Here is a 19,133-nt window from a genome sequence, read left to right on the forward strand (position 1 = left end):
AAAAAAAAAAAAAAAAAGGGTGGGGAAGGAGTCCTCTGTCTCACCCGCAGGCCCGGCTGTGGTGAGGAGAGAGGCAGGAACGCTCCAGACGGCCCTTGGAGCTCCTCGGAGCCGAGCCTCAAACACATTTTCCAGTGCGCCTGGAACTCACAAACGGGTCATAAAAACCCTCCAGCGATGCTTTAAAGGTCAACCTCTCGGGGAGCACAGCGTGGTCCCAGAGCCAGGGTTCCGCCAGCTCCCGCCAGCCCCGAGGAGGGGCCCATGGCCCTGGCCTCAGTCTTGGCTGATTGCTGGGGGGGAGCTGCTGGGGACCCCCAGATGGAACAGGGACAGAGGGACAGGTTCTTCTGGGGCCAAAGAAACCTGACTTTACAGGGCGGGGTCTGCCGACAGGATTCAGAGTCTATGAATCACCGAACGTTCCATGCGAAATGGTGTGTGCACCTGTGTTTTTCTGGGGGACGGGCCCATAGAATTCCTCAGATTCCTCAAGGGGTTCAGCAGCGAAAGAGGGGAAGAACCAGCGAGCCAGGACCTGGGTTTCGTTTGGGAAGAATCCTAGTGGGAGAACGGTTGTCTGTGTAAAGCCCCACCACGTCTAGCACGTTCTCAGGAAAGCCCTAGACTGTTCCGTCCTGTCTGTGCCGCCCTGACTGGGAGGAGTAGTCACTGTTGTCACCCCACTGCACAGGTGGCAAAACTGAGGCCCCAAAGGGAGGGGGGTTTCCTCATTCCGAGATGCGGGGGCAAGGGGAGGCAGTCATTTGCTCTCTGGGTGGGCTGCTGGTTGCCTGTCCCCCACTGCCCCCAAGCATGCCCGATTGCTGGGTCAAGGGTCAGCTCCTAAGTCCCCCCCAACCCCCACAGCCACCCCAACCCAGGACAGAGGGAGCAGGAAGGAGACAAATGTGTATCCTCAGTTGTGGGACTGCAGTGGGCAGAACTTGGGATCCCACTGCCTTGCTGGGAGTGCCCCCTCCTCCTTGCCTCTGTTTCCCCATCTGCAAAAATAAGGGGTTTTGGCACATGATCTGTGAGGTCCCTTCAGGTCTGGGTCCTTGAGAAGACAAGAGTCACAGGCTTGAGCACCAAGAGCTGTTGGCGGGTTTTAGAACCAAGCTATGGGAAGTCAGCACATCTCGCTTCCCGGCCACCAGCGCTCACCCTGACTCCCAGCACGTGCTGGTCCCAGGTCTCGAGAGGCCGTCTGAACCGGGCTCATAACTGGGAGGCAAAAGCCCCACGCTGGCCCCTGAACAACAACTTCACCCTGGTCTGGAAATGGTTAACGGGGGTAGCTTTCCTCCAAATACCAACCCCTTATTAAAATGTAGGTCTTACAATAAATTTGGCATTTGGCCACCAACCTTAGATTAAAACCAGACGGACAGACGCTAACCTCCTTCTCAGACCTAATTTTGAGCCGAGGGCTGCTCCTCTCCCTCCTGACTCCCAACCCCCCTGGGGCCCCACTTCAGCCAGGTGCCCCCACTTTCTGGAGGTGGTTTTGGGGTCTGGGGAGTGAAGAAGCCTGGGCCGACCACAGATGTGGCCAGAGGAGCCTGGAAGTTTGGATTCTTGGGCTCTTGGGCTGCTGAAGCCAGAGGTGGAACCCAGATGCCTGGGGGGCACGAGGGGAGGCTCGGGAAACCCAGAGCCTTTGAGATGGTCAGCTGTAGCTGGCCTTGACCTCCTGGCCCTCTTCTGTGCCTGAGAATGGGACACGGGTACTCTTTATCCTGTACCTTTGTCTCTGCTCCCCCTGTTGGGCTCAATGAGCCCATTTTTCAAAGGCTCCTGGGCCAAAGAAGCTTTGGCCCCACCTGTACCTGCCCCCTGGCTCGTGGCAGCCCCCCTGTGGAGACGCTTTGTCCCAGGAATCTGCTTTGTGCAGCTTTCCACTGAGGGTTTCCGCAAAGATGGGGGAGCCATCGTCTGGGCCTTACCCAGCCCCGTCCCCCACTCTCACGCCCCTCCCAGAGCCCCCTCACACGTCCAGGGATGGGCTCCTTTCCTTGCCACTCTCTGCTAATCCCAGTGGCTCTCTCTGCCCCTCCGCCTTTTCCTGTGTACTTCTTTTTAAAGAAAATTTATTGAGATATAATTCACATACCATTTAAAGTGGGCCCTTCAGGGAATTTTAATATATTCAATTGTGCAACCATCACTAGAGCGATTCCATCAGCCCCTAAAAAACCCCTGCACCCCTTAGTCATCCTCCTTCCCTCCCCACCCCAACCCTCCCCGCCCCCAGGCCTTAGCAGCCACTGACCTACTTTCTGTCTCCATAGATTTAGTTTTTCTGGACATTTCTTTTCTTTTCTTTTTTTGAGATTTTATCTATTTATTTGACAGAGAGAGAGAGAGAGAGAGCACAAGCAGGGAGAGCAGCAGGCAGAGGGAGAAGCAGAAGCAGGCTCCCTGCTGAGCCAGAGAGCCCGAAGCGGGGCTCGATCCCAGGACCCTGGGATCATGACCTGAGCCAAAGGCAGACGCTTCCCCCACTGAGCCACGCAGGCGCCCCTGGACATTTCTTAAGATTGGGATCATACATGATGCAGTCTTTCATGCACGGCACTGACTTCTTTCACCTGGTATCATATTTTTAAACATAAGTCATGTTTTTAAGGGTTCATCCATGTCATAGCATGAATCAGCACTTAAGTCCTTTTCACAGTCGAGAAACATTCCCTTGTGTGGACAGACTACGGTTTGTTTACCCATTCATCGGCTGATGGACATTTGGGTCATTTCCAGGTTTGGGCTATTATGAGGGACATTCATTCGTACTCAAGTTTTCGTGGGGATATGTGTCTCGCTTCTCTTGGGTATATACCCACGAGCCGGATTTCTGGGTCAGATGCTAACTCTCTATTTACCGTTTTGAAGACCTGCGCGACTCTTTTCCAAAGTGGCCTCACCATCTTATGTTCCCACCAGCGGTGCTCGAGGGTTCCAATTTCTCCGAATTCTTGCCCACACTTGTTATTATCTGTCTTTCGATGCTAGCCACCCACTGGGTGTGAAGGGATGTCTCATTGTGGTTTCGATTTGCATTTCCCTGGTGACTAACGCTGAGCGTCTTTCCACATGCTCGTTGGCCATTTATTTATCTTTTTTGGAAAAAATGTCTATTCAGATCCTTTGCTCGCTTTTTTGGAAGATTTATTTTACTTATTTGAGAGAGAGCGAGAGCGCGCACGAGCTAGGGGAGGGGCAGAGGGAGAGGGAGAGAACCTTGAGCAGAGCCCAATAAGGGGCTCGATCCCACGACCCTGAGACCATGACCTGAGCCGAAATCAAGAGTCAAACGCTTGACTGACTGAGCCATCCAGGTGCCCCGATCCTTTGCTCATTTTTAATTGGGTGACTTGTCTTTTTATTGTTGAGTCTTAGAGTTCTTAACATCATCTGAATACAAGCCCCTCACCAAGCATATGATTTGGGAACCTTCTCCCCATTCTGTGGGTTGTCTTTTCAGTTTCTTGCTGGTGTTGACTGAAGTTTGAATTTGGATGAAGTCCAATTCATCTTTCCTTCTTTAATTGCATGTGCTTTGGGCGTCACATCTAAGTAGCCGTTGTCCGGCCTTTCGGAGGGGAAGGCAAACGGGCTTTGGATGTTGGGATTTCCCGTTGTTTTCTGGAATGAGGCATTCCTTCATTTAAAGAATCACGCATTCAGAAATATTGTTTGAAACCAAACTTCTTGCCCGGTCCTGGGGATCTAGAGGTGACAAGGCAAACCCAGTCCCTGCCTTCCTGGAGCTGAGTTAAATGAAGAGACAAGCACGAGATAGATAAACCAAAACAGAAAACCGACTTTGTTACAAAATGTGTGGGAGAGGGAGAGGGCCCAGAAGCCTGTAGCGAGGAGATCTGGCCTGCCCCGCGGGCTGGGAAAGCCTCTCAGGGCGGGGAATTTAGGCTCAGACTAAAGACTGGGTAAGCCTGAGCCAGGCAGAACTGGTGCAGTGCCCCAGGCAGAGGGAAGAGCTTGGGCAAAGGCCCTGCGGTGGGTAAGAGCCCATGCCGTCTGGTAAGGCAGATCCCATTGGTGCTCTGGCCCCTCCACTGGGTTTTCTGAGGGGGTCCGGTCATCCTGTGGAAGTGTATGCAGCACATCGTGGCTTTTGTGGATGGAAGGGACAGGCTCCAGACCCCAGAGAGACCCAAACACATGGTTTCTAGGGGATCTGTGGGAGCCTCCCCCAGTCTCCTCCAGACTCCAGGGTCAGCCCACGCCTGCTTAGGTCCCCTGGTAACCACCCGGGTCACTGGCCTGGGGGCGGGGAGGGGAGTCTGGGTGTCAGAGTCCCAGGTTGTTCATTCATTCATTTACTCAACACTCAAAAAATATTTGTGAAATGTTTACCTTAAGCCAGGCCCTGTGTTGGGTTCCAGAGGGACATAAAATAGTAAGTTCCAGGCCCTGTTGGACAAATGACCCCACATTTACTCTACAGTGTGACACAGCTACGACAGGGCCTCTGGGAGGCCTTCCCGGAGGAGGTGGCATTCTGCTGAGACATGAAGGTGAGTCAGGGAGGGAGAGAGGAAGGGTTGTGATTCCAGGAACGGTATACACGGGGTCTGCAAGTGAGGGTTGTGTATGTCCAATGTGAGTGCCAACTTCAAGGAGGCCACAAACCCAGGACAGCAGCCCTGAGCCCTCCTGAGCACCGGGCCCATCCAGTGGATAGAGCCAGAAAGGCCTTCTAGAGAAAGGCTCCATCAGTCTGTTGTGTTCACCATGCCCAGGGCTGGGCTGGAGGCTGGACCTACCTCCTCTCTCCATTCTCCCTGGAAACGGGCTACCAGGGATGTATCCAGAAAAGAAAGGGCCAGGGGAATGGGCTTTCTTTGCTGTGTGACCCTGGGTAGGTCCTGGCCCCTCTCTGGGCTTCCCTCTGTCTTCTCTCTAAGACAGAGACAGCCCTGCCTGCCCCTCTGGAGGCTGTTGGGGGCCCCCAGGGAGGTGATGCTAGGAAGTCTGCCTGTGTGATCTCCCCAGAGGACCTGAGCCCCTCCTTTGTGTCTTAGGCCTGGTCTCTCAGTGTTCGGGACCAAGGCCAGCTTGGCTGGACATGAAACCAGCTCTTACGTTCCTTGCTTGGGATCCTGGCTGGAGTGGGGCTGGCCGCCTCGGGAAGGGCTCCAGGGACCATGCTTCTTCTCCTTCCCCCTTCCTCCTGTCACTCCTTCCTTTCTTCCTTCCAATGTTGCCGGCCTGACTCAGTGCCATGCCTGACCCTGGCCCTGCCCTGTTAGGTCTTACCGGCTGGGCAGCCTGCATGCCTTTCCCTCCGGCATGCTACTCCAGGCCCCAGCTTGTGTGCCCGGGAGCTCCGCACACACCCCACCCAGCTCCAGAAACACCTCTGCGGCCTTCAGTCTCCCTCCTCCTGGCTGTACCATTCACCCTAAGCCCGTGGAGAGACCGTCAGAACCCCCCTGCAGGAGGAACGGGGAGGGGGGGATGGCGGTGCAGGCTCTCTTAGGACCGGCTGCCCCATGCCAAAGGGGCCAAGAGCCTGGGCTCTGTGCCCACCTGTAGGTTCAAATCCCAGCTCCAGTCTTTCCTAGTCAGATGGCTTTGACATGTTGCTTAAGCCTGGGAGCCTCAGTTTCCTTATCTGTAAAACCCAGAGAGGTAGTTCCTGTTATTCCCATTTTTCAGTGAGATTCCCGAGGCTGGGAGCTGTTCAAAGGTTTGCCCTCAGCCACTCGGCTGGGGAGCTGAGCCGGGCCTCAGCCTCAACCACTGGGCAGTCCGGCCTCTCCCTTCTCCCCCAAAGGAGGTGAGCGGTTACCCTCAGCGCCCTCTAGTGGCACTCAGTGACAGCTCAGGGCAGTTTCCAGAATTCCCGTCTGAGCCCGACCAGGCAGAACCAGGGGTCCTTCAAAGGAACCCTCATCTCTTCCAGGAGACCTGGGAGTGGGGGCTGAAGCCTTTGCAGGCCCTCCGGGCCCTCCACCTCCACTTCCTTCCTCCGACTTTCCTGGCTGTAAATATTTCTGCAGCTTGGAGCTCCTTTGACCAAGGCCCGGTGTTAATTTGTTAAATCCACATCAAGGTCCTGGGGACCCGCTGTTTATTTTTGTGAACGTGTTGGCAGAGATCACATCGGAGGGGGGAGAGGGGCTGCTTATTTGGTCAGAATAAATGCTAATTAATAAAAGTAATTTATTTGGGTTGGAGCTCGCTGCGGCCCCGGGGTCAGGCGCAAACTGACTATTTGAAGCAAAAACAAACAGAGAGTGTCTCTCAACAGCTTGAGAAAGGCAGAAACGAAGAGCCTGGGTTTATTTGTCTTAGGAAGAATTTGCAGTTAATTCCCTCCAGACTATTTAGACCCTTAAATTACACGGAATAAGAAAAACCATGGGTGCAGGGGAGAGGAGCCAGGAACACTCGATCATTTGGCTGAAAGCAGAGTTTTTAAAAGTCTTTGGCCCGCAGTCAGCCAAATAAATGGTATGTGTGAAATAATTTAATGGCAGAAAACTGTGCACAGGTCATTTTTTTGTATCCTAATGTAATCGGGGACGAAGTAATTTGGTTTTAAGGGAGAGAGAGTGCGGCAGGCCTCCCCCCATCCGAATACATTTCTCTCCCGCCCGATCCGGCCCCTCGCGATGGCACCTAAGCAGCCCTTGTAACCGCGGGCGGGTTCGGGCTTCAATTTTGAACCCCGGAAAAAAGCAGGACTTTTACTGAACAAAAGGAGATTTGGGGCACAGCCCGACTTGGAAAGAGCAGGGCCCCAGGAATCGCTGGCCGGAGGCTTAGTGAGTATTTCTTTTCCAAATGCTGGAAAGGCCTCACTTGGGCCTCCCCCACCCCCGAGGGCCACACACGCCCACCACGATCCGCTTCTCCGGAGGTGGCTCAGGAACGTCGGGTCACCAATGTCCAGCACATTCGCTGGGAAGCAGAGGCCAGCCCGTGGGTTCGAGTCCTGGGTCACCTTCAGGACGCTGCTTGAGGTGTCCTTGGCGGCCTCTCAGCCTCTGCGCGCAGCGGGGACCACGGACTAGGGCGAGGGGACCAAAGGGCCGGGGAGAAAGACCCTTGACCTTGGGCACAAAGCCGTTTGCACAGAAGCAACAAGGCTAAGGGCAGTGACCATGTATCGAGCAATTCCTCTGCTCTTGGCACCCAGTTAAACTCTGCTCCTCATGGGAACTTTGTGTGACTTTGGGCAAGCCATTGTCCCTCACAGCTCCCAGAGGTGAGGTCTTGCTTTGGAACAAAGAGGTGCCGAGGGACGAGGGACCTACTTCTGTTATCCGCCCCCCCCCGCCCCAGACCGGGATGGAGATCCAGGGGCATTTCCACACCAGGGAGGTGACGTGAGGCTGTAGGCTTCCTAGAGCCAGGACTGAGATTGCGACAGACCCCTGTGTCACCTTCCCTAGGAGCAAGGTGGGTGAGGGAGGAGACCCCCACAGCCTGGGCCGGCGGAGCCTTCTGACAAACAGGAATTCCAACCTAGAGGTACCACCTCGGCCTCAGTCTCCCTGTGCGGGAAGTGGGGTAACGCCTGCGGGCCCAAAGACTCAGTGGGTGGAAGCATGGGCGACGCTTGTCACCACTCGTGGGCCAAACCAGCTTTTGCTGAGCGTGCCCCATCGGAGCGCCCTTGGTGTGACCCCGGAGAGAGCAGACCCCAGACCCGCGAGGAGAGCAGCTGGTGTTGGTGTGGGAGGTCTGGGGTTGTGGGGGGCCCGGCGCTGAATGCCTCTGCGTGAGGGTTTAGGCTCCAAGTCACCACACAGTTTAACTGGCGAAAGAGCCGAGTTGTTTCTTCCGGCGCCCGCTTGGTTTTCATTTAAACACCCTCCGTTTTGAATTGCTCAGAAACTTCTCGAAAAAGTCTCCTTTTTTGGCTGAAATGCTTTCTGCATTGGGCGTGTGCCCAAACAGTGTTGCCTGGAGGGGGACGGAAATCGTCTCTGGGATGGCTGGTGTTCTAGAAGCTTCCATCCTGCTTTCGGGCTATTGATCACCACCCGGTTTTCAGTTTGTTGTTTTGGTTTAGATTTCTTCCCGCTCCAGGGGGCAGGGATGTGGGGCAGAGAGACATTCTCAGGCACCAGACATTCTCATCCATCTTCGCCTTTTCTTGGAGGAGAGGGGTGAGGAGAGAAGGCTGGAGCCCGGCCAGGGGACGAGGCGGCTCCCTTGGGGCCACTCGGGTTCCCTGCCACCGCTCCCACCCCCCTGCCCCCACATGTGACTCCTATGTTTGCAACAGCCCTGAACGTCCCGCTAGACCAGCGCCGTAAGCACTGTGAACGAGACGATTCTTTGGTGTGGGGGCCTGTCCTTGTCTTGAAGGAGCCCCGGCCTCTACCCGTTCAACCCCCGTGGCACCTCCCACCCCCAGTCCTGACCATCAAAAATGTCTCCAGGCACTGTCAGGTGTCCCCTGGAGGCAAAATTGCACTCCGTTGAGAGCTACCGTCCAAACTCAGCTGTAAGGTCATCTTTCCCCAGGCCCCGCCCTGCATCCTGCCTGACAAGACCCCCATCTGCTCCCACGATCATTATTTACCAGTCTCATGGAACGCTTCGGCCTCCAGTCGAATCAGCTTGTCGCTCAAGAGTCAATAAACCCGGCTAACGTGGGAGCTTGTTTGAAAACAGGGACTGAGTGGTATTTGTTGTTGGGTCTGGAATATTCTAGATGCTCAGCAGAGCACATACCCAGCATTGTTGGAAGAATATTGGATGTGTTAAGGGAATGTGTAACTGGGGAGGCAAAAATACAAAGTATGGACTCAACGCCCAAAGGTTGACTGTATGGTCTGTTGTCCATACTGGGCAAAACAGACCTTCCCAAACACCACTGGTGGGAAGCCTTGGGGGCGGGGGGAGTCTGGCCACTTCTGGCATTTTTCTCACTGGCCCAGTGATCCCGCTTCTAGGAATCTGTCCCAAATATGCACTGGCAAAAATAGAAAATCATGTTTGCGTGTGGTTCTTCATCGTGGCATTCTTTTAGTGGCAAAAGATTGGAAACGCGCCAGGGGCCAATCGATAGGATTCCAGGAGAATAAACCACAGGGGAGTCCCCCAGCCAAGTGCTTGGGAGCTGTGGAAAGGAGTGTGAATGATTTCCACGCACTGGATGGAGGGATCCCCGGGTTCTACTGCTAAGTGGGAAAAAGTGAGGTGTGGAGCAGTACTCGCTATGCTTTTTGCTAGAAGAGGGGGAGAAAATATTATACGCATTTTATTATATTTGCAAAAAGCAATGCCGGAAGGATAAGGCAAAAACTGCCTTAAAAAATAAGTTCCGGGCGCCTGGGTGGCTCAGTGGGTTAAGCGTCTGCCTTTGGCTCAAGGCATGATCCCAGGGTCCTGGGACCGAGCCCTGCGTCCGGGCTCCCTGCTCACTGGGGAGCCTGCTTCCCCCTCTGCCCCTCCTGCCTGCTCGTGATATCTCTTTCTCTCAGATAAATAAAATCTTTTGAAAAAATAAAATAAAAAATATGTTCCTCTGGGTGGAGGGAGGGAACGCGAGAGAAAATAGAGTGTGGGGAACAATCCCCATAAAGAGGGTTATGTTTGTTGTGCCGAGATGGAATGGCATCTGACTATTACCAGGTCAAAACAGGCAGGTTGAAGCACCAGGGTGTTCGGCATGATCTCATGCTTGTAAATTTTTTAAAAATGTACATTTGTAATCTTGTAAAGCGTGGGGAGTGGAGCTGGGGAGAGGGGAGTATTTTGTTTTACGTCTCAGCCTTCTCTGGTATTTGAATCTATTCCTGTGACAAGCAGTGACATTACTTGGTTATTAAAATATCCATTTTTAATAAAATCAGATACATAAGGAAGTGCTGAGCTTGGCGGTGTTGCGTGTGTGCGGGATGAGTGCTGCAGGGGATCCCACGTGGACTCAGGTGGTCAGGAGGGCTCCCTGGAGGAGTGGGCAATGAACTGGGCCCTCAGGGACAAACAGTCGAGTCCAGTTCTGCCCCCGATAAAATGGAAATGTGGCAATAGTGGCTGTCCCCCCCCCGTCATTCCCACCTCTTGTGCCTTGCCTCAGATGCCTTCCCTTCCTCCCTCTGATCTGATTGGAAAATTCTTGTACGTCCTTCAAAACCCACTTCAAGCATCACCTCCTCTGAGGAGCCTTCCTTGATCATCTCCCCATCACCCGCCAGAGCTGAGTACCCTCCTGCATCCTGGTGTAACCTTTGTCCCCCAGCACTGGGCATCTTATTTGGGGCCTGTCTCCCTCCGTCTGCTCCATCTCTCCCCAGTACCCGGCACAGCCCCTGGCACACAGCAGGTGCTCAGGGTGCAGAAAGATGCCCTTCTGCACTGGGGGCCTTCTAGAAGGCTGCTCTCAGCAGCCGGCCAGGTGGGTTTGGTGAATAGGACCAGGACTCTGGTGCCAGCTTGATGGTCCAAATCCCTCCTCTACCACTGACTGGGTGCTTGAACTCGTGCCAGAGACCTTGGCCTCCTTGAACCCCCCTCCCTCGTCCCGTGTAAGTTGGGGGGTGATGAGGATGGCAGCCATTGTCTCTATAGGATTGCTGCCGGCAAAGATCGCAGGTGCTAAAGAGCCTGTGAGCGGTGGGCCCGCGGAACTGTGACTCTTACTGCTCTTGGTTATGGGTTCGAGGTCCGCAACCAATATCCGCGGAGGGTTTACCGTGCCCCAGGGCCTGGGCCTGGTGCCGAGGACACTCAGGGGTCTCCTGGGCCTCCCTGGACAGGTCCGTTGTCCCTTATGGCAGCGGGAGCCTGTGCCCTGGCTCCAGGATAGGGGTCCGGCTGCTTTTGTTCACTATTCTATTTCCCGTGGGCACTGCACCTGCCACATCGTAGGTGCTCGGTTAATACGAGTGGAAGGGATGAAGGGAGGTGTGGATTCAAGGGATCTGCTGCTGCTCCCGGGGCTGGGCCATCCATCCATCCATCCGCGAGGGGGACACACCAGGAAGCACTCGTGCCAACTGCCGAGCTACTGCCTGTGTCCCGAGCCTCTGGGCACCGTCACCTCCGGGCGCAGGGCGGGCCCCTGCCGGCCGGCCACCCACCTGCTGACCCTCGGCCCCTCCGCAGGTGAGTGCCCCAGCCCGGGGCGTGGCGGCGGCGCCAAGAGGAAGAAGAAGCAGCGGCGGAACCGCACCACGTTCAACAGCAGCCAGCTGCAGGCGCTGGAGCGCGTGTTCGAGCGCACGCACTACCCCGACGCCTTTGTGCGCGAGGAGCTGGCCCGGCGCGTCAACCTCAGCGAGGCGCGCGTGCAGGTGAGCTCGGCGCACCTGGGGCGGGGTGGGGGTGGGGATGAAGAGCGCGCAGCCACCTCTCACTTGGGGCTACGGAGCTGCGGGGGGGACGCATGGAAGAGCCCGAGCATCTGAGGCCAGGACTGAGGTTCAAATCCAAGCCCTGCCACTTAGCGGTGTGGCCTTGAGCAGGTTACTTAACCTCTCTGTGTTGAAGGTGCCTCCCTGGAAAGTGAGGACCACGTGGGTCTCTTTTATAGGGCTCTTAGGAGAATTAAAGGAGGTAACATATTTGTCAAGGGCTTACGGAGAGCAGTGCCTGGTGTGAAAGGCTGTGATACGGAACAGTCGTGTTCAAGGGCTAAGGGCTGCTCGGTGCCGGCTCGGAGCCCAGTGCTCAGCTCGCCCCTCTCTGGTTACCACCTTGTAACAGCGAAGAGCTCGTGTTCGCCTTCCTGCACGCGTTCCCTCGCCCTTTCTCCGACGCACACTACCGCCCCCCCGCCCCCCGCAGCAGAAGATCCCCATTTTACAGACAAGGAAAGCGAGACCCGGAGAGGGGAAGCTGCCAGCCCAGAGTTGGTGGCAGAGCGGGCACGCACTGCCTCCCAAAGGATGCGGGTCCCCTTTGCCGCCTGCTGCACCCGGTTCAGCACGCCTCCCCCGCCCCCAGGTCTGGTTTCAGAACCGCCGGGCCAAGTTCCGCCGAAACGAGAGGGCCATGCTGGCCAACCGCTCCGCCTCGCTGCTCAAGTCCTACAGCCAGGAGGCCGCCATCGAGCAGCCCGTGGCTCCCCGGCCCACCGCCCTGAGTCCGGATTATCTTTCCTGGACAGCCTCGTCCCCCTACAGGTGAGAGCAGGAGCCCCTTCCGGTCGGGAGGGGGCGGGGCCTCTTGGGGCCCAGATGCCTCTGAGGATCTGCGGGGAGCTGTGAACGGTGCGCAGGCACCCTGAAGCCCGGGTCGGCCTCAGTGTGTGAGTCAGTGTGCGTGTGCGTGTGAGTGTTGCATGAGTGTGAGCACGTGTGCACACGAGTGTTTCCACATCAGTAGGTGCACATGCTCATGAGTGTGCCTGCGTGGGTGTGGGTGTGTAGGGATACGCGTGTGCACGGTTGTGCGTGCACGCCTGTGTGCATGAATGTGTAGAGGCAAGAAGATGAAGCCCGTCCGGAGGGGGCAGGAAGAACCCTTGTCACCCTGAGGACGCTGGAAACCAGGAGGAAGATTTCTGGGCTGGCAGGAGAGCCCCAGGGCCCTGGGTCGACCTCCCTAGCTGGGAGGGCTGAGGGAATGGCCTCCCTAGCCCAGGGGTCCTGGCCGGGGTCCAGTGCTAACTTCTGGGCAGTGTTGCCCTGGTCAAAGCTGGAAAAAGGAGGCAGGGCAGGAGGGAAGAGGGAAGATGTGCCAGGGAGATATATTTCCGTACCCGCAACGCCAGGGGGCGCCACCTGCCCCTTAGTCTGTGTGAGGCGCTCTGCTGGAGCCCCGGTCTTGGGGGAGGCGAGACCCAGCAGGCCGGCTTGTGGGGTCAGAGACCTCCTGATGCCTGTGGTGGCCAGCTCTCCCCCCTGTCCTTACCTGGAGCAGGAGAACGAACAGGCACCCTTCTGTACAGGTGTGTGTTCCCGCCACCTGCATCCCGCTGTGTGCCAGGCCCAGCGCAGGCACTGGGGGTGGGCAGGACCCAGGCTCTGCTCTCAGGAGCCCCTGATCCAGGGAGGGATGCCCACAAGCGCACAGAGGCTGCTCTGCGTCCCGGTGCCGGCTGTGGGTGTTTCTGACTCCTCCCCGAATCCTGCAGCCCCAGTCATGCCCGGCCCCTGGGGGGAGGGCTTCCCAGGCGAGTCAGGTGAGGAGGGGAGGCTGGGGTCCAGGGCTGGCAGCAAGAAGTGGTCAGCTTGGGGCAGCATGCCAGCCATAGCTACATGTCCTCGTGCCTTCTGTCGCCACCAGCACGGTGCCGCCCTACAGCCCTGGAGGCTCAGGCCCTGCGACCCCGGGAGTCAACATGGCCAACAGTATCGCCAGCCTCCGTCTCAAGGCCAAGGAGTTCAGCCTGCACCACAGCCAGGTGCCCACGGTGAACTGACGGCCGGCCCCCCAGGACCCCGCTGCTTCCCTGGTCGAGCAACGGCAAAGAGGGCAGACATGAAAGTGACCTTCTCCTGTCCGCTGTCTCCAGGACAGGTGGGTTGGGCTCTCCTGGCCCCTCTCTCCAGTCCGGACTCCTGGGCCCAAGAGGCAACTGAGATGCCGGCAGCTCCTTGTCTACAGCGTGGGAGACTTTGGCCCATGACCTTCGGGGGGGTTGGGCCAGAGGCGGAGCAGGAGGCCATGAAGGACTGCATTTATTTTGTGTTTTAAAACCGAAAAGCTTTCGTCTTTAAGAAATAAAAAAAATTTTAAGCCCCAAAAAGTTCGAGGGAGGGCGGATAAGGGCAGCAAAGCAATTGAGTGGATGGCCTTCTGGGGGCCTCTCTGGCCTGCGGCAGGCTCAGGGACCGCCCTGGGCCCAGCTCAGACCAGCAGGCGTGGCGGGGCCAGATGCCGTCATGTCTGAGCCTTTTTATGAATGAAGCCGTCCATCATCCAGCAGAGCCCCACGGGTGGGGAGTCGGGGAGGAGGACAGAGGCTTGTCCTGGACCCCATAGCACCTAGGTGTTTAGGAGAAACCCTGCTGTGTGACCCTGGGCAGGATCCCTTCCCTGTCTGGGCAGGGAGTGTCCCCTCTGCCCTACGGTGAGGGGCAGGGTGGGTGACCATGGATTCCTGGGCTGGCCAGACTGGGGGGGGCAGATGCTGGAATTAAACGCCTTATCTCTGGGCATGCAGAAGGTATGGGACCTTCCTGGGCATTTGATCGTAGAGGGGCCTACTAGGCAAGTGGCCCAGGAAGTGGGGGTGCAGAGTGGAGGTCACACGCGGCTTCGAAAGACAGAAGAGTGGTCCTAACAGGCAAGGGCACCAGAAGACCTTATCCAAGTCCATCCACCTTTTGAAAATGATAACTGGGAGTGACAGAGGACACATGTACCGCCAGCTAATGACATCACTCATAGGGAGTTTGCAGGAAACCGGGGTGAAGGGAGTGGTCTGAAGCCAGCCCCTTCCGCCTGGCCCCCTACGGCCCCTTCTGTGGGACACACTCTCCTGGGAAGTTCAGAGGCATTTCTGTGGATAGTGACCTCAACCAGCCCCCAGCAAGTAGGACAGCACTCTCCGACCCCTAGAGGGCACAAAGATGACCAGCCCCTCCTGGTGATGGCCCTCATTGTGACACAGCGATCACACCCCAATGGAGCCAATCGGGGGGCCCTCTTCTCCCACAGTCTGCCTGCCCATGCTGCAGCAAAGCGCCCCAAAGTGTCAGCCCTCCCCCCGTGGCTTCGTCTCCTAGATCACCTCAAACAGGTCACAGCCTCGTGACAACCCTTGCGTGAGAGACAACCCCCATTTTTGTTTTAGAAGGTACAGTACTTACACCTCTCGGTGAGGTGAGGACCCCTCCCCATTCTCCCCCATTCACCCCGAGATCTTCTTCCCCATACTTTGTCTGGGATTTCACCGTGAATACCGGGTTCTTGGGCACTGAGCTTTGCCCTTTTCCCATGTGCACACGAGCCCCAGACGCTCACCGTGTGACTTCCTCGTGGCTGGCCAATTGGAGAGTGTGAGGCGCCGGTGACGGTGGGGGAGGCAGGGGCTCTGGCTGAAGGCGTGGAGAGGGGGCATTCTCTAACTACGAGAGCCTGAGCAGGGGAGATAACTGTGCCCTGGACGGTGTGTGTGTGTGGGGGGGGGGTTTGGCTTGCTCAGTTTGGCCTCTGCCTTGGCTAAGTGATTTCTGGGCCTCCATTTACCTTTGATTCACTGAATGAATAGGACACACTTGCTGTGTTCCAGGGCCCTGATGAGAGAGCAGAGAACTGATATGGGGTCCCTTGCTGCAGAGGCCACACCAAACACAGGGAGCCCCAAAGCTAGTCTAAGGCATCTGGGCAGTCTTCCTGGAAGAGGTGTCCTGGAAGGATGAAGAGTTGGCCAGACAAAGAGAGTGGGAGAGAAGAGTGTTTCTGGCTAAGGGAACCGTGAAGAATGTTACACAGAAGTGTTTCTGTGTAAAGGCCCTGGGTCAAGCCAAAAGCTGTGTCTTTGGGCCAGCGGGGACAATTCCAGGGCTGGATCTCCCCGTGCAGGATGAAGGTGGAGAGAAGCAGAAGCTGGCTCAGGTGGGGCCGGTGTGGCCAGATCTAGAAGTTTGGATGTTATCCTGGTGGTGGGGAGCCATGGATGGGATTGGCTCGGTGGAGGGACACCCCCGCCCCCCGGGGTTCTGTGTGGAGGAGTGGCCATAGGGCTAAGAGTGGAGGCAGGGAGGCCCCTGCAGAGGCCAGGACAGATGTCCAGGGAGGAGCGGCAGCACCTGGGCCAGATGGGGATGGAGTGGGCAGGTCTGGGAAGTGTCCCAAACACAGCAGGGGCAGGGGTTAAGGACCGGATGATGGGCTGAGGGAGACGAGGGGGGCCAGGTGGTGGCCAGGATTTGGCTTAGGCACATGGAAGTGCCCGGGACGAAGAAGACCCTGGAACCAGGAACTGCCTGGTAGGGGTGTCGGGAAGATGCTGGCCTGCTCTTCCATGAAGACGAGAGCTGGGGGCCGTCCTGGCCTGAGCAGCCTCCTCCCTCGTGAGGAGCTTACCATTTCCCCCCAACCCAGGAATCCGCACCAGCAGAAGGCCGGTGGCCCATGGGGGACCAGAGCAGTGCCCTCCTGGCAGCCAGGCAGGCAGGCCTCTTTCCTCCCCAGAAGCACTGAGCTGAAAGCAGGCGACAGGCCAGCCCAGGCACCGGCCAGAGCTCCAGTGCTCAGATGGAGGCATGGCGGTCTTTCTATTTCTCATCCAAAAGGAGGGTGCCACGAAGCATCTCCAGGTTGGGGTGGCCCACAGCAGAGACGGGGTCACACTGGGCAGAAGGCTCTGGTTGGGGCCTAGAAGGCGGGTCCCAAGAACACCAGCTTCAGAAAAAGCTGGCGACCTGTTTCCCACGGAGGCACTGGCCGTGCCGTTGGGCCACAAGGATGTCAACGTCACTTCCTCCCAAGCATGCTAGAGAAAACAAACCGGCTTAATCGTTTACACGTGCTGCTCCGGGGCACAGCAGCCCTCCCTGTAACAGGCTGTCGCTAGTGTCCCCCTGATTGCAGAGCTCCATGGGCAGGCCCCTGGGCACCCCGTCCTGGGATAGAATTTTCTATGAGGATAAGGTATCCAAGGTCCCGTCCCAGGCTGGGAGAACTTGGAATCTTTCTCCTTCCGACTCTCTCTGCCCATTTGGCCACGCCCACTTGGGAGAGGACATTGCTTGCCTTTGCTTCTGTTTGTTTGGTTTTTTGTTTGTGCAAAATAAAAGAACTTGATTGGAAGAAAGAGAAAAAAGGCAGCCTGGGCTCTCGCAAAACCCCAAACCTGAGAGATAGAGACCAGTTTTATCTGGGGCAAGGCACTCTGTGAGCCTCAGTGTCCTCCTCTGTAAAATGGGGCTAACAACGGGTAATAAGAACCGAAGCCACTTCCCGGGACTGTGGGCACAGAGTCACCTTCTATAAACGAGCGCTTGGTGTTTACGGTGGAGAGGCACAGAGTGGAGCTGGAGGAAGTCAGAATACTTCCCGTCCTGGGGTGCAAGAGCACGGCTCCTGCCCCGAGAACCCAGCACACACAGTTCAGGGGCCCTTTGGTGCCCACACTCTGCGAGCACCCCAGCAAAATGGCAGGCCCAGCCCCTGCACCTCTGTCACCCACCCCTGGAGGGCGCTGTGGGATTACAGCTGGGCGCAGAGCTGGGCGACCATCAGGGCTCGCCGCCGCGCCTGACCCAGCCTTCTCTCGAAAGACGAAGAAACGAGCAAATCCCAAATCACCAGTAGGGGTCACAGCGTCAACATGGGCACAAGCCTTCCGGAAAATGTCCCAAGGGTCGTGAAAACGTTCACATGCTGTCACCAGTAATTCCATCTCAAAGCCCCACTTCGAGAAGGAATCCAACATTGGGGGGGAACACCAGTATGTGCTGAGCTGTTTAGCAGACATTCATCTATGAAATGTGAAAACTCTGGGAAGCACACAAACCCAAATGTAAATATTATAATTTAAATGCTCATCGCGGCTTGCAATCCGCTCGTCTGCGTATTTTCTGTCCTGTGGCTAATAACCTTATAGAGAAACAGAGCGAGCAGGCCAGTGCAGTGTCTCAACTGCATAAAGAGCTCTTCAAAGACAGAAAATGTGCCTGCTCCCCGCCGTGTCCCCTGTGAGGGAGCGGCCCCCTTCCTGAGCTGTGACTGCACCCTCGGTCCCCCAGGTCCTGAAGATCTGTGGTCATCAGTAACTCTTTTCTGTATTAGAAAGAGTGTGTTAGAGAGCTTCTTAACCCTTAGTTCACACCGCAGAAGCACTGAGCTTCAGAGATGGGGGTCAGGATGGCCACTTGGAGATCAGAAGGTGTTCTCAGAGAAGAGGTGGGGTGCTAGGCAGCATTCTAAAATGGCCTATGATTCTCACCCCGGGGTAGCCCCCTCTCCTCGTGCAAGTGTGGGTGGAAACTCTGACTTGCTTCTCACCAAAACAACGAAAGAAGTTAGCCGATTTAATTAAGGTCCCTAATCAGTTGACTTGACCTGATCGAAAGGGAGACTGATTATCCTGGGTGGGCCTGACCTAAGCAGGTGAGCCCTCTAAAGGAGAGTTAGGTCTTCCCGAAAGAAAGGATTCAGAGCACAGAGATGCTCTCCTGCCTGCCGGCCTTATAGCCCAATAGCCCTGTTGTGAACTGCCTGTGGAGGGGCGGGCCCCAGCCGTGGAGGGCCTCAGTCTTACAACCAACTTCATGGAACTTGGCTCTGCCCAAATCTGAATGAGCTTGACTGGACACTGAGCTCCAGGTGGGGCCTCAGCCCAAAGCCTCTTTGACTGCAGCCTGGTGAGACCCTGAGCAGAGGACCAGTCAGGCTGTGCCCCGACTCCTGCCCTATAGAAACTTTATGATCATGTCCTGCCCTATAGAAACTGTAAGATCATCAGTGGGTGTTGCTTTAAGCTGTTATATTTGTGGCAACTTGTTACACGGCATAGAAAACAAATACAGGTGGAGATGGAGCTTGGCCGTCCACCTTGAGCTTGGCCTTCCTCTGCCCATGACACACCCAACAACCCCAGACCCACTACACAGGAGAAACGAAGCCTTTGCTCAAATTATTTGCCAAGCCACAGGGAGATCCTCCTGTCTTACCTCCTTCCAGGCCATTCTGCACAAGCTGGCAGATTTCTTGCCTTAAAACCCAGTCTTGATCTCATCCCTCCCCTGTCTAAAGCCTCCTGTGGCTCCCGAGGTCTCTCTCGGCAACATTCCATCACCCAGGCCAGGTGTTTGGGGCTCGACCATCTGGCCCTGCTCTCCCTGTCCAGCCTCAACTCCCCCCCCACCCCACCTTGCCCCCTGCCCCAGACTCTCCAGATAATCCCTCCAGACAGTCCCTTTTCCCTGCCACACTCCTTCCTCAGGCTGTTCCCCTGTGGCCTTGAACATACATTCCAACAAGGGTTACAATGTTGTGCAAAGTCAAATTCTAGACAGTCAGAAGATAGCTCCGTGTGTCTGGGGGAGTTCTGTGTAGTTTGAAAAAGAATAATGTTATAATTTTTTATTTGGAAATGAGAGGAAAAACCCTATTATTTTCATAATTCACACTTTAAAAAGTGAAGCTACTCCAAGTCTTCTTGGCAGACACAGATACCGAGGGGAGCAACCTTTGTCCTGTGAGTGGCCACACGGCAGGCCCTCCAAGGACCAGAGGTACAGAAACAT

General features: G+C 56.3%; 1 protein-coding gene across 1 annotated transcript in view; it reads left to right on the plus strand.

The window, feature by feature from the left end:
* The window catches only part of PRRX2 (paired related homeobox 2), a 52,106-nt gene extending 34,679 nt beyond the window's left edge, over window positions 1-17,427 (plus strand). Inside the window, exons 2-4 of the mRNA XM_040632053.1 lie at window positions 11,095-11,282; window positions 11,935-12,113; window positions 13,219-17,427. Of these exons, the coding sequence (XP_040487987.1) occupies window positions 11,095-11,282; window positions 11,935-12,113; window positions 13,219-13,354 (503 nt within the window). The 3' untranslated portion in view covers window positions 13,355-17,427. The remainder of the gene's footprint in view (window positions 1-11,094; window positions 11,283-11,934; window positions 12,114-13,218) is intronic.
* The last annotated feature ends 1,706 nt before the right edge of the window (window positions 17,428-19,133 follow it).

The sequence above is a fragment of the Ursus maritimus genome, unplaced genomic scaffold, assembly GCF_017311325.1.
Source record: "Ursus maritimus isolate PB19 unplaced genomic scaffold, ASM1731132v1 scaffold_17, whole genome shotgun sequence".
NCBI classification, from domain to species: domain Eukaryota; kingdom Metazoa; phylum Chordata; class Mammalia; order Carnivora; family Ursidae; genus Ursus; species Ursus maritimus.